The sequence below is a fragment of the Tachysurus vachellii genome, chromosome 19, assembly GCF_030014155.1.
Source record: "Tachysurus vachellii isolate PV-2020 chromosome 19, HZAU_Pvac_v1, whole genome shotgun sequence".
Taxonomy (NCBI): domain Eukaryota; kingdom Metazoa; phylum Chordata; class Actinopteri; order Siluriformes; family Bagridae; genus Tachysurus; species Tachysurus vachellii.
Window position 1 is genome coordinate 12,980,624 of NC_083478.1, and position 13,450 is coordinate 12,994,073.

The 13,450-nt window shown below is 37.5% G+C and overlaps 4 protein-coding genes across 14 annotated transcripts in view; 1 reads left to right on the top strand and 3 right to left on the bottom strand.

Annotated features, from left to right (window-relative positions):
* The window catches only part of sycp2 (synaptonemal complex protein 2), a 27,154-nt gene extending 24,882 nt beyond the window's left edge, over positions 1-2,272 (bottom strand). For 7 of the 9 annotated variants that reach the window (XM_060894752.1, XM_060894748.1, XM_060894746.1 and 4 more), the window contains exons 1-2: positions 1,658-1,793; positions 1,313-1,352 (exon numbers count right to left, since the gene is read on the bottom strand). In XM_060894752.1, coding sequence (XP_060750735.1) covers positions 1,313-1,336 — 24 coding nt within the window. In that variant the 5' untranslated portion in view covers positions 1,337-1,352; positions 1,658-1,793. Of the gene's footprint in view, positions 1-1,312; positions 1,353-1,657; positions 1,794-2,062; positions 2,198-2,217 lie in introns of those variants that run through there. The other 2 variants (XM_060894745.1, XM_060894744.1) reach the window with 2 other exon arrangements.
* Positions 2,273-2,426: 154 nt separating this feature from the next.
* ppp1r3da (protein phosphatase 1, regulatory subunit 3Da) lies at positions 2,427-4,724 on the bottom strand. 3 transcript variants are annotated; one of them, XM_060894895.1, is made up of 2 exons: positions 4,540-4,724; positions 2,427-4,310 (listed from the first exon to the last, which is right to left on the bottom strand). In XM_060894895.1, the coding sequence occupies exon 2, from the start codon at positions 4,279-4,281 to the stop codon at positions 3,367-3,369; it is 915 nt and encodes a 304-aa protein (XP_060750878.1). In that variant the 5' UTR covers positions 4,282-4,310; positions 4,540-4,724; the 3' UTR covers positions 2,427-3,366. The 3 variants fall into 3 exon arrangements, with proteins under 3 accessions (XP_060750878.1, XP_060750877.1, XP_060750879.1); XM_060894894.1 differs by having other exon boundaries at positions 4,527-4,724; XM_060894896.1 differs by having other exon boundaries at positions 4,502-4,724.
* Positions 4,725-5,243: 519 nt separating this feature from the next.
* On the top strand, positions 5,244-8,708 carry fam217ba (family with sequence similarity 217 member Ba). The gene is made up of 5 exons (XM_060894433.1): positions 5,244-5,461; positions 5,604-5,820; positions 5,901-6,018; positions 6,097-6,164; positions 6,261-8,708. Exons 2-5 carry the CDS (start codon positions 5,714-5,716, stop codon positions 7,606-7,608), a joined length of 1,641 nt encoding a protein of 546 aa, XP_060750416.1. The 5' UTR covers positions 5,244-5,461; positions 5,604-5,713; the 3' UTR covers positions 7,609-8,708.
* Positions 8,709-12,574: 3,866 nt separating this feature from the next.
* Positions 12,575-13,381, bottom strand: LOC132862376 (protein BTG1-like). The gene is made up of 2 exons (XM_060894364.1): positions 13,219-13,381; positions 12,575-12,801 (listed from the first exon to the last, which is right to left on the bottom strand). Exons 1-2 carry the CDS (start codon positions 13,334-13,336, stop codon positions 12,575-12,577), a joined length of 345 nt encoding a protein of 114 aa, XP_060750347.1. The 5' UTR covers positions 13,337-13,381.
* Positions 13,382-13,450: the final 69 nt, after the last annotated feature.

Below are 13,450 nucleotides of genomic sequence, written 5' to 3' on the forward strand. Positions count from 1 at the left end.
ATGAGTGCCTTTTCCAGCCCTGCAATGAAGATCTGCTGATCAATTTTGTCTGAAAAGATTTTACAATCATCCGATCTCACAAGCCTACCACCTCCCCATTGGATCCACTCCCTTCCACTATGCTCCAGACCATCTTACAAGACGTTCTGCCCTTCATCACCATGATCATCAATGGATCCCTAACATCTGGTTATGTACCAACTAACTTCAAGTCTGAATAAACTGTACATCTTTAGAGAGATGTTCACCAGCCTTGGCTTGCAGACGGATGGCAGGATCACACACAATCGATGTAATTGCTGCTTCTTTAGAGAAATTACATGTAGAGTACAAAATCAGAGGAAAGATTATAATGATAACTAGAGATAGTGGCTCAAAATTTAAGATAGATAGAGATAGAGGCCTTTTGAATATATTGGGAGGAAAAGAAGCTGATGCTCAGGTTGCACAGGAGGAGGGAGACTTCATACTCGAGGATGAATCTGCCAAAAGTGAATCGGAGGTGGAGTACCAAGACCTTTTTGGTATTTTAAATGAGGACTGTGGCCTGGAATACTAACTTCCCAGACATAAAAAAAATGTGCATTCTTGTGCAAGCTGATTGCTCAAGAAAGAACATATGACCAAACACACAAACAAATTCATACACAAACATAATAACAAACACGCTCTGCAAACACACCTTCTCTTTTGTTGTTAGCTTGTTTAAATTCAGATGCTGACAAGTTTGTGTTGTGAAAGTGAAAATAAAGACAGAGTTAACTGTTAAAAAAAACATCTGGGTGTGTTTGAGATTTTTTTTGCAAATGACAAAAAAAATGTGCCCATCACTGGACTGAGATAGGCTGCTATACTTCAACCTATATTTTATATAAGAAGAACATAGTGACTTTCAAGGAGAGGTGTGTGAAAACTCTCCAAGTAGTTTGAAATTCTTGGTTTTCGCTTCATATCAATCAAATCAGAAGTAACTAGTAACTAGTTACTTGAGTAGTTTTTTCGTCGGATACTTTATTAGTCTTCCTCAAGTAAATATTAAGGTTTTCCTTTATTTTAAGATAATATTTTACTAGAGCCCCGTGACCCGAGGTAGTTCGGATAAGCGGTAGAAAATGAATGAATGAATGAATGAATTTTACTAGATTTTGGATACTCTACCCACCTCTGCACTTAAAAACTGTAATTTTTTTTTTTTTATAAACAAAATAAGATGGCACTATAAATCTGTGACTGAAACCACAGCAACCCTGACTAAGACTTTGCACTTCACACTTTTTTCAGTAAATAAATAAATGGAAACATAAATTCTCACCTGTTTGTCCTGAAGGCGTGCCATTGCATCTGTATTTTACCTACAAAAATATGGCTGATTCAATGATTTACAAGTAGACCATATTAAGAATAAACAAATCTATAAATCAAAATCACAGTCTAAAGTACAAATGCAAAGATCAGAAGAAAACAGTGAACCACATGAGATGTTCTCACTATATATAAAAGCTAATGTAAACTATTATTAGATATTAATTTTCTGAATATTAATAAGGCACCAAAAGACCTTTTGGCTTTATAACAACATTTTACATGCTGCTATTTGCTATTTTACATTCTGTATTTGTCCAGCGAGTTCTGCCCCAATCCTTTATCTAATATTTACCTGTCTCTATTAATTTGAAGAAACGCTATTTCCATAAGCAGCTTGGCAAAATGTCGCATTAATAAGAATATATCACATTAATTTATCTCGAATTTCTTAGGAATATTATCATAGCCTGTAGTGTCACGGAGAACCAACACCGGTTATATAACGGTTATATAATTTCGTTATATAACCGTTAACTTTACGTTGTTTGTAGCTAAAGGTTAGCCACATCGGCTGTACTACTTATTATATATTAATATCCGAACACTAAATATGTATTAAATACACACTGTTCAAGATAAATCTATATTTATTAACAAAACCTCGTGATTTTAATACCTAAACTTAGCGAGCTCCGTTAGATAATAAGCCCATTATTAGCCATTAGCTAATAAGGACTCGGACGACAGATATATTTACCTCAGGTCTGAGTAGCACTATAACGTTATTTAAATCTTAAAGTAAATCCGAGATCATACCGACTGTCTTTGAAATTCTTAAAAAAAATGTCTAAATAAAAATAACAGAAGACTTAAATGGTGAAACCAATTTCAGGAGCAATTGTGTCATAGTACCTGTTTTTCTCCACAAACAATGAGCGGGAAAAAATCCCGAGCAACGACATCCATTAGCACTGAAAATAAGCCGTTATTTTTATTTTTTTTTTAAATATTCAAATCTATGTGAACTAAGTGACTCGTTCTGGTTATTTTGACTCCATGAACTGCAAAAAAATATAATAAATAAATAAATAAATAAATAAATAAATAAAGTGCTTCAATACTTGCTATTACAAAGATTTTATTATAATATACATTATAAAAATTGAAATATAAATATTGCACTGTTTTATAAAACACACATCTGTCTGATAAGGTGCAGGCATGTCGATAATTGTGACAACGTACTTTATTATACGAACAGTTTGACATAATTGCATACTTTTTTCATCTTAAAAAAAATTACGACCAGATATCATCTGAACGAGTGCATTACAGGGAAGAGTCGTTTAGAGTCGTTTAGACACTAGTGATCCGTTCGCTTCAATGATTCAGTTAAAAAAAAAAAACACTCACGTATTGCACGTCGCTCTAGCTAATCTCCGCGAACAACAGTGAGTGGAGTAAAGTATTTATTGTTAAATTTACAAATCTGTGAGTTAATTTAACGCAATTTACCGACTTATATCAATTTCTAAGGCACTTTAGATAAAAAAGGATTGGGCAAATAGTGACAAAACGTTTTATAACATTTTTAGCCTACATTATATTCAGTAGTTTTAGCTCACATTAAACTAATAGTGCATATTTTGCCCTATGACAAAAAGTCAGGCTGGTTGCACAACTATAAAGATACATAGTCATGATAGTTATTTGGAGACCTGAGATCTGATTCTGTCAGGCACTATGTCATAGATTTTGGCAATCAGATTGTTACTTGATTTTAATACAATAAACATGTGCTGGTTAAAAGAAGACACTCAGTGGCCACTATATTAGGTTAAGTGTACATAGTGCTAAAACCTACAGTAAGAAACACTCCTGTGCCTGAGACACTCGTGCCAATACCACACACAACTGTGCCACAACCATGTTAATGTCTGGTGTGTTGAGAATGTTCCAACACCCAAATAATATGCATCTACAGTATGTTCACCAAATACAAAAGAAGATGTAGTGAACAAAGTGGCCAGTGAATGTATACATACAGTGACTCAGAGCAAATCAGACAAAATGTATCATGCTGTCTTCACATTCTTTAGGCACAGGGATTTTGTAGCTCTGGCAGACCAACTTGTAATTTTGTCCCTCATTGTTGTCCCAAAACTGAGTGCCCTGCACTTTATAACAGATTGCAAACTCCAACACTGCTCCAGGGTGTAAGATGAATGGTGGAACAGGAAGATGGAACCGAAAACTGTCACAGCTACATCCACTGGAAAGGCCTTCCATGTATTTATTGGCAACCCATGAAGCCTTGGTGTCAGCACAACTCTTCCAATTTGTGAAAGAATAACGAATGATAACCTCTTTTTCAAAGGCCAGGTTAACCACTTGGACGATCCCAATGATGCCTGGCTCATAACATAAAACACGTTCCAAGCACACTTGCTGGTTACACAAACGTTCCAGGAAATTTGAACAGTCTCCAGGTTGCTCAGGGAACACAGGTTTCAAATATGGTAGGGAAATCTCCAAGCTCTTGTTGGCTGCTAGTTCTGCATTCATTAAAAGTCTAAAGAGAACATGTTCTGGTACAAATGGATCTTCTCCACTTCTGAAAACCTTAACGTTTTCTAAGTTCATGCCCAGTGAGTCCACAAATCGGACACCGATTCTACGACTGAGTCTTCGCCTTTCTGAAGGTGACGGTAGAGACTGGGCCCGTCTCTGGATGATGGGTTTGGGAGGAGGTTCACATGAGAAACTACGTCCTGTTGGCCTCAGCTGCGGCGGTGTGGTACTAGGTGGACAAATTTTCACAGGCTTTCTTTCTTCTTTGGGGTTTGACCAAGTTTTGTCTCTAAGCTTCAGAGGGGAAACTTGCTTTGAGACACCAGACACCCCAACAAAAAATAGCTCATCATCCGATTCCCCTGAGGATGTTTCGTCCTGGCTGTGTGTTGTAGAACAAGCCATATCCAAAGTACGACAGTGATTTTCTACACCTGGAGGTAAATAAAGTGAATCATTTATTTAGTTTCATTACACATTAAGGCCATTGACAATAAATCAGTGACAAACCCAAGTAAAGAGGACTGTTCTAATAAATAAGTGTTTACGTCTGAGCAGAATTAAGGTGCAATGCCTTTTCCAGCATTTTCTCTAGTTCAGTAATTCCACGTTATTGAAATGTCACCTGGGAAGCAGTTTGTGCGTCATACCATATCGTCTCACCATAAATTTCCAATCCGATGCATTTTGATATTTTTGTTCATCTGCAGATCGTCCAGTATTGTTTGCATATTACGTCGTTCGCAAAACAATGAAGGTAATTTATGTTAAACTGAACAACGTAAGCCTAAAGCATTGTTCTTACAAACTGCGCAAAGCCTGCAGAAGTGTACTTCTACTGAAGTGTCTTTCGGGAACGAGTCGGTTCTTTGAACCGGTTCTTTCAGATGAACATTTTGAGCCGATTGCATGTGAACCGGTTTCCTCTTTTTTTAAACGTATTACTTTTTTATTTGTTTATCTGTAATCCCTGACTACAGATAAATAATATATTATTATACACATATCACATATATTAGTGTGATAAAATACAATTTTAGCGTATGATTCCTTTAACAATTTTATCCATAAAAAGAACAGTGACTTTTAAATTTTATTCGAGGTAGAAAAAAAAATGAAAGTGAGACTTTTCTTTTTTTCAAATGAGTCGGCTCTTGACAAAATGATCTGACTCATTAAAGAGTCGGCTCTTGACAAAATGATCTGACTCGTTAAAGAGTCGGAATTGCCGTCACTAGCACACACACACACACACACACACACACACACACGCTGAGGAGGCGTGTCTGCTGCACTACTTCTTTATGGGTAATGAAGTTGCTTACATTAAAAGCAGTAAGTAGCGTTTGTGAACACTGTCCCATACCCATTTCAGTGTCTAAATCACGAGAATATCATGTTTTTCTGCTTGTATTGACAATATGAACCGGTGTTATTGTTTGTGGCAAAATATCCAGCCGCTTGATTTCTTTTGACGGCGCACGTCATTTCCCGTGATGCACCTCGTCACAGCATCGCTGAACATGGAGAGCGTAAACAAGCTGAAAAATCCGTCAGTGATCGCTGACAATTTGATCAATTGAAGGTATGTTTTATACCTAGAATGTTGTTAGCTGCACTTAAGCTTGGCTGTTGGAGTCAGGTTGTCGCCAGGAGGTACATTGTACTACTGTTTTCACTGTTCCGACCTTTAATAACCTGCTGTTGTTTCTGTTTACCGTTTCCAGGCGTGTAGAAATTATAACGTCGTGACATTCTGCAATGGAGAGAGCAAGACGTGTTCACTGGTTTAAATGGGATATTTATTGGCAACATTAGCGCTGGTGGGTTTGTTGCAATGGGACCCATTCTACAGGAAAGGACAACATCCACGATCCTGAAGAGGGTCCCAGTTAAAGAGAAGGTTAGAGTAAAAAATACAGAAAATACTGCAGTTGTGACCAGGTAACTATGAAGATCTTTGCATATAACAGCTTCAATATATAGAACCTAATCTCATTAAGGTTTTTTTTTTGTATGTTCAGCAACAATCAAACCGGAGACAAAAAAGTCATTCAGAACCAGAACCCACAGAAGAAAAGCTCGGTGCATAAGAATGTCATTTCCGGGCAGGACAAGGATCCTTTACCCAGAGCTGAAATTGTAAGTTTGCCTTTTCGGGTGCACAGAAAACATGCAAATATAACATATAATTAATTTGCCTTTCTTGTGAATTGTCAGAATGGCCAGCACAGGAACCGAACAAAGCATGTCAAGAGTCCTAACACTGGCACATACAAGTTGCTTCAGTGAGTTTGCCTCTTTAAAGTGCCAGTGTATTTAGCTATATTGTATACCAATGTTTGTTTCCAAACAAACCTCTGCTGTGCTCTGTATGTTTATAGCACACAGTTTGAAGCTGATATAAGGTATCCAAGGTCCAAGCCATCTCCATCAGAATGTGCAGAGAAGAGGCCGAAAGTGCCGCAACAGTTCCCATGCTGCAGTGGGGTTGAGATGAACTATGCAGCCCGAGAAAAGAGCCGGCGTGCTTTGTCACTTCCGCTGGCTCCTCATCAGATCCGCTTGCCTGAAAATGTCCTAGACCTTGAGTCCCTGCGCCTCCTGAACCACAAAGAGGATGACACAGACAGTGCTAGTGACCTGTCCGATTCAGAGAGGCTCCCTGTGCTGCCTTCTCCCTGCACCCCTCCTCAGCTCAATCTCAGAGCAGAAATTGTTGACTCAGTAGATCTGCATCCACATATCCCAGGCCCCAGGACAGTGCAGACAGAAAGTGATAGCTACAATTATCCTGATTTCCTACCTCCACCTTTTAACACCTGGAGCCTGAGGCAACTTGCCATCTTCTTGAACACGGAAGGGAAACGTGCACCGCGTCCAAAACCGGTTGGCCAGCTGGAGATGTTTCTGGAACGTCTGCTGCAGCTAGAGTGGTATCAGATCCAGACCATTCAGAATGAGAGCAGCCAACCCATGGCAACCTATGTACGTTCTAAAGGTCGTGCCCCTAGTGGTCCACAAATAGCCAGCCTTTCTCGGCCTCATACAGCACCTCCATCACGCCTTAGCTCCCCAAAAAGCATGCGTCAGGGTCAGCGCCCTTTCCCTCTTGCTCCTCTGTCATCCCTGGGAAGCCCATCATCATGCCAGATCTCTCGCTGCCTCTACTGCCACGTACGCTCCCCGCTTTGCAATGGCATCTGTTCTTCATATACCTACCAGCGACATTCCCGTCTCAGCCCACTGCTGGAGCGCAAAACTACACCAACTATCACACACAAAAGAAGCAATAGCGAAAGTAGGGCTTCAGCCTCAGACAACAAAGCCATGGGTAGACCTCAGTATCCTGTAAGCCCAAAAAGTCCAAAAAAACAAATGGAGGTTGCTGGAAATCTGCAGAAAGTTTCTCAGGAACTGAGTATGAAGAGCAAAAGACAGCCATCAGTCTGGAAAGGGCACAGTGGGCAGGTTGCTGAAGCAGAGGGTCACAAAGATTCACCTGTAGGCACGAGAAATGCACTTGACAAGCGAGTCGTTACTGCTAATAAACGAGACTTCCGGCTTTCAGGAAAGAGAGAACAAAAAGAAGTGCAGCAGACAGAGGTTGGGAGCAGTGGTGCAGTGCCTGGGGTTAAAAGAATGGTCAGTGATGATAATGGCATTAAAGGGGCCAGGGCAGATAGAAAGCTAAAAAAATGCCCACTTATCCAAGTAAAACAATTACAATGAACATGCATTAATTCTCAAAAACTTGCTAAGCAACCAGAGTGCACAATATGTGTCAGAATAAATATTTATCTGCGAAGTAATATTTTGCATTGCATTGTATTTACTACAATCTAGTAGATTTTTTCGATGACAGCTAATATTTTGGTCTAAAAGGTGTGATACTTTCATTGTATTAGTTTCTCCTTTATTTTGCAAATGAGGGTTATTTTATTTGGATATTTTTTATTGATATTTATTTGGATATGTTGTATGACCCATAAAAAGACAGTTACTAGTAATGCTAAGTTATATTTAAGGCCTATACATTGAACATTTGATTAAGATTAGTGAACATTAGTGTTTAAGTGGTTTTTGCTGTCCTTCTGCCAGCATCTTAAAGTTTGTTTGGACCTAATATAGTTCTGATATACATTAAAGAATGTATATTTTTGACACAAATAATGAATGTTTTGTAGTGGATATATGTATTTTTGTATGTAAGGGCTTTTCTCTGTTGAATATAAGCAATTATTTTTTGCTATTTTGTCCATATTCTTGTCCATAGTTTTATTTATTGCCCTTTGGTAGTTGTTATACACCATTTATTGTACAGTATATTGCTTCATCTTGTATAATACTCCATATTCTCTATTTTGAGCAATATCTTGTATTTCCTAGCTATAGTTTTCATATCATGTTGTAATTGTTAAAAAGCTGTAATCTTCAAATCACAAAATGTAGTTTTAGGAGCATGTCTATTATTTAAGTATTCTTTGTCTTTTTATTTCTTTTAATTTTATTTCTTGGTAAAAGTTCACACAGTTGTTCATTGTGTTTTGCTGTTGCATGTGTTCATTTTATTGGAAAAGTAATGTTAGTGTTTGAACAGCTCTTATGATTTAAAGATAAACACCTTACTTGAAAAATGTTGGACGGCACCTGATTGAGATAGTAGGCTACTTGCTACTGTATTTCTGCACTTAACCTTTTAGTAATTTAATTTTAATGTTTGTGTGTCAAAGGCATTCAACCGGTAAAAACCTGTTTATGGACCATCGTTCTTTTGTCATGCTAAATGCACTATTTGATGAGAAATGTTATAAAAATGATTCATGACCTCATCAGACTATATCTTTTATGTCTCATCTACATATCATTATTTTACACATTTATTCATGGCTGATTTGCTGAATATTGAAATGTATGTTCAGTCAACTATAAATATAATTATAAACTGTACTTAAATAAGATAAATTATACATTAAAGAGCTGTGGCTGCATAAATATTCACCCTTGGTGTGAATACTTGGTGTTCTAGTGCAAACTGTTGCTATTAGACATTGTCCTGTTATACAAACACCATGAAGAGCAAGTATCTATCAGAACAAATTTAATAGGAAAATATCAATCATGGACCACCATTAAATCTATTATTAAGAGATGGATAGAATATGGCACAACCACAGCATTAGACAGAGGAAAACTATTTAAATTTTAGGTTGTAAGATTACTATGCCATAGTAGTTTAATGCTGTCAAGTCAAGAAGCTTTTATTGTCATTTCAACCATATAGAGATGTTGCAGTAAACAGTGAAATGAGACGTTTCTTCAGGAACATGGTGCTGCATACAACAAAGACAGAGCTAAGGACTTAGTAAGTTAGTCCTAGTCACAGCTCACTAGGTGTATGAAGTGCAGGACAAAAGACAGTGCAAACAAACAATACAAGACATTACACAAAAGACAATACACAACAACAGTGCCGACCAGTGTACAAAGTGTTCAAACAATATTACGTGTGCAGAAATACTGGAATGAACACATTAGTATTATAGCAGCAGTTACACAAGGTATTTTAAAGTAATTGTGCAAAACAGCAATAGACCGAGACAGCATGTGCAAAAAGCAAAAACAGTGTGAAAACCAGCATGTAAACAGTCTGATATGATGGTGCTGTAGACATGGCTGTAAAATTGGAAGAGTGTGTATTTGTTGTAGGTCATTGCAATCCATACAATCGATTGTGCATGTGTGTGTGTTTGTGTGTGCATATTGTGCTCGATACAGTTCAGTTCAGTCTTGCAGCTCATTAACCAAATTACCTCTGCAAGTAACTTTTCCACCTTTGGTCACACCACAGTAGACCTTGCCTTGCTTTTTCTAGCAGCACTTGGCATCGAATTTGCTTTACTCCCCATTTAGGGGAGCTTGCTGAATAGACAATAGTTCTTTCTTAGCCTATGAGGCACATTTTCTGTCTCACTCACTATATTGGAGATTAGGAAATTTATGATATTCATTTTGCATTCACAACATCACACACAAATAAAAAGTGGTGACAAACCATACTGTAACAATTTTGTGACATAGCTGACAGTGTTGCACCCTTGCATTTCCGGGGTCCCCAGTTCAATCGTAAATTGACTTACACAAATAACCCACAGTTGTGAAGGAGTGTGTTAGAACTAGCATCAAATATCCATCGAACTGTGCATTAGAGATGCGTGGATCAGCTCAAACGTCACCCGAATCCGCTGCTTTAAATAAATCATCCACCCTTTTAAATGAACATTTGTTTATTAATGAAACAAAAGGTTCTTCTTCGGCCAGATTAAGCTACATTTAAGCTACATATTAATAGCATGAACACAGGCTTTACAGACTTTAGCTGGAATGTCATGGTTTCTGTCAACTTCCCGAAGAATTACTGGATATCGGCTATTAGCAAAATACAATTTAGAATATTGTATTGCAAATTTCCAAAAATACATACATAAAGTTTTTTCCCCCCCCAATAACCCATGGCATAGGCTACAGAACACCCCATAGATTTACAGTGCCTTGCAAAAGTATTCATACCCACTGAACTTTCACATTTTGACACGTTCATCATGAAGTGGAAGGAAAATGATAAATGTGTCCAAATCTTTTTTACAATTAAATATCTGAACATTGTGGCATGCTTTTGCATTCAGCCCCATGGAGACAATACTTTGTAGAACCACCTTACGCTGCCATTACAGCTGCAAGTCTTTTGGGGTTTGTTTCTACCAGCTTTACACATCTAGAGAGTGAAATTGAAGCCCATTCCTCTCTGCAAAATAGCTCAAGCTCAGTCAGATTGGATGGTGAGCGTCTGTGAACAGCATTTTTGAAGTCTCGTCACAGATTCCTGTCTGGTGTGTTCTTTGGTCTTCATGATGCTGTTTGTTCACTAATGTTCTCTAACACACTTCTGAGGGCTTCACAGAACAGCTGTATTTATACTGAGATTAAATTACACACAGGTGCACTCTATTTACTAATTAGGTGACTTCTGAAGGCAGTGGGTTTCACTGGATGTTAGTTAGGGGTATCAGAGTAAAGGGGGCTGAATACAAATGCACACCACACTTCTCAGATATTTATTTGTAAAAAAAAAACACATTTAAACAGCATTTATAATTTTCATTCCACTTCACAATTATGTGCCACTTTTCTTCTATTTCAAAAAATCCCAATAAAATACATTTTTCTTTGTGGTTGTAACATGTCAAAAAGGTGGAAAAGTTCAGTGGGTATGAATACTTTTGCAAGGCACTGTATGCCAGATTTCGGAGTTTCTGGAATTAAAAATACTTATGCTACAAATTGAAACAACATCAAATGGACGATCTTTTCCTGAGAAATAATTACCTTCAGATCAATACCTTTAAAACAGTTGATCTGATGCCTTTTTTACTGAGTCTATTGTGATCCAGACAAGCATACACACAGCAAGCAAGTGGGAAGATCTAAGGGGATATCACTGACTTTATCTTACTGTAAATACTTTTCAAACTTAAATAGTAACATTGATGTATGTGTTTATATATAAATTAAGCAATCACCTGCTTCTTTTTTCTCTACTGCTGAACCTTCAAAGAAAGTAGTAGGAAAAAATAAAGATTGGTTTATATATCATTAATTATGCTCCCAAATGCTTCTTAAATTTGTCCTTTCCAGTTTTCCATTAGGGGGATTTAAACACAGATTATCCAGCAATGCAGCTGAAATGAAAGCCCATTGTTTGTCATTATGTAGAGAAAAACATTTGAACATTTTGCATTGTTTAAAGTGATCTATCTTTTGTGATGTCTGATACATTAGAAACTATAACAAAGTGAAGCATTGTCAAACCATTATTTATTTATTTTTTATCCTGTTTGTCTTGTCAGCACGCTATTAATTCCTAAATGTGAGCTGTAGGTTCCTAATATGAATACATACAGCCTTTTAGCAGATGCTCTTTTACAGAGCGACTTACATTTTTATCTCATTTTATACAAATGAGCAATTAAGAAGTAGTACAGTAGCTTGGTGGACTTGGGATATGAACCCACAACCTTCCGATTGTCAATCAAACTCCACTAAATTACTAAATTCCCCTGCACTGATTTTAAATAATGATCCATTAGACTGCCATTCATTATCAATTATCAATCATTATAGCTATTTACTTGAGATAAATGACTGGAATGACCTTTAAAAAGGTGACTGAGTGGGAGCTGGTAAATGTGAAGTTGACAAAAGTATATTAAGGAGTGGAAAGCAGCCCATTATGTAACATACCAACTGGTCAAGCTTAACCCCAATTCACTATTAACAAAGTAAAACGATTGAGGGACTGTACAGATTTGTGTCACCTCTCCTGAATAAGATATTTGACTACTGCGGCTGCTACATAAAAAAACACCAACACATTATTTGATGATTTTATATATTGTTAGGGAATAAAATGGTAGAAAATGGTATGAAAACCACTATATAAAGCTAAAATAATTAAATTAACATTAAACACATTAATTGATGATTTTATATACATAGAATATAGAAAAATGTTAGCATCCACATGAACATCACTTCATCATACTGAAGCACTGTGATGTATTTTTTGTTCAGTTCTTAGTTTCCCCTTACAGCTGGCTTCTTGAACTTTTGCAGTGTCTATGGCAGGTGATAAGGACTCCTAAAGGACACAACTGGATCCATTTTCACCGATTCGATAAGACACTTCGTGCGGGTCGACCCACACTGTCAGCTCGCATGGAAGCAAGGCAAAAAGTTCCTCCTTTGTAATGCCAACAGCCCGGGCAGCTTTGTTTATCAAAGGGTCCATTTTGTGGTTTATCCGCAAGCACCTGTAGCCGGACCCTCTGCAAGGGTCTTGGGGAAACCAGTGTTTCTCATAGTAATCTGAAAGAAAAGAGGCAAAGGATGGTAAGAAAGGATCATCAATACTATTTTCTATTTTCTGTCACGCTGCCCTCACCACCCACAAGCAGACTGCAAGCAGTCCTCACTCTACTACCGCCCAGGTCCAGGATCAGGGACTAGACTAAGTGAATTATGGCTATAGTAATCATCAATTTTGTTTAAAAACTTATATTTGTACATGTTATACATAGTTTTTTGTTCTGTTTTGGTTTAAATCGGTTTCCCTTTCAGATCAGGCACAATGTAGACCTTTAGGAAGCCAAATGGCCATAAGTAATTTTATAAGTATAACTTAATGCATTTATCTTATCAATAAAAGTCTGATCAAACTATCTGTAGAAATGTGAATGTCTAGAGGAAAAAACAAGCTGTAATGAGTTTTGAAACTCCTCGTACCAAGTAGCGTCTTCTGCAGGGAAAAGCTAAAGTGATGAAGACGATCTTCAGTAAGAAGGCCAGTCATCCTGACCAGACTGGTAACGAAGTCAGTAGCCGTAGAGACTTCTGTCTTCATGTTTTCGGCTGCTTTAATATTGATGACTCCTGTAAAAAGAGCGATGGATTAGAAACACGATGGATTCGAGCTACAGTCAGGAAATCCGTCTGTTACTGTTCAGGATGAAAGACT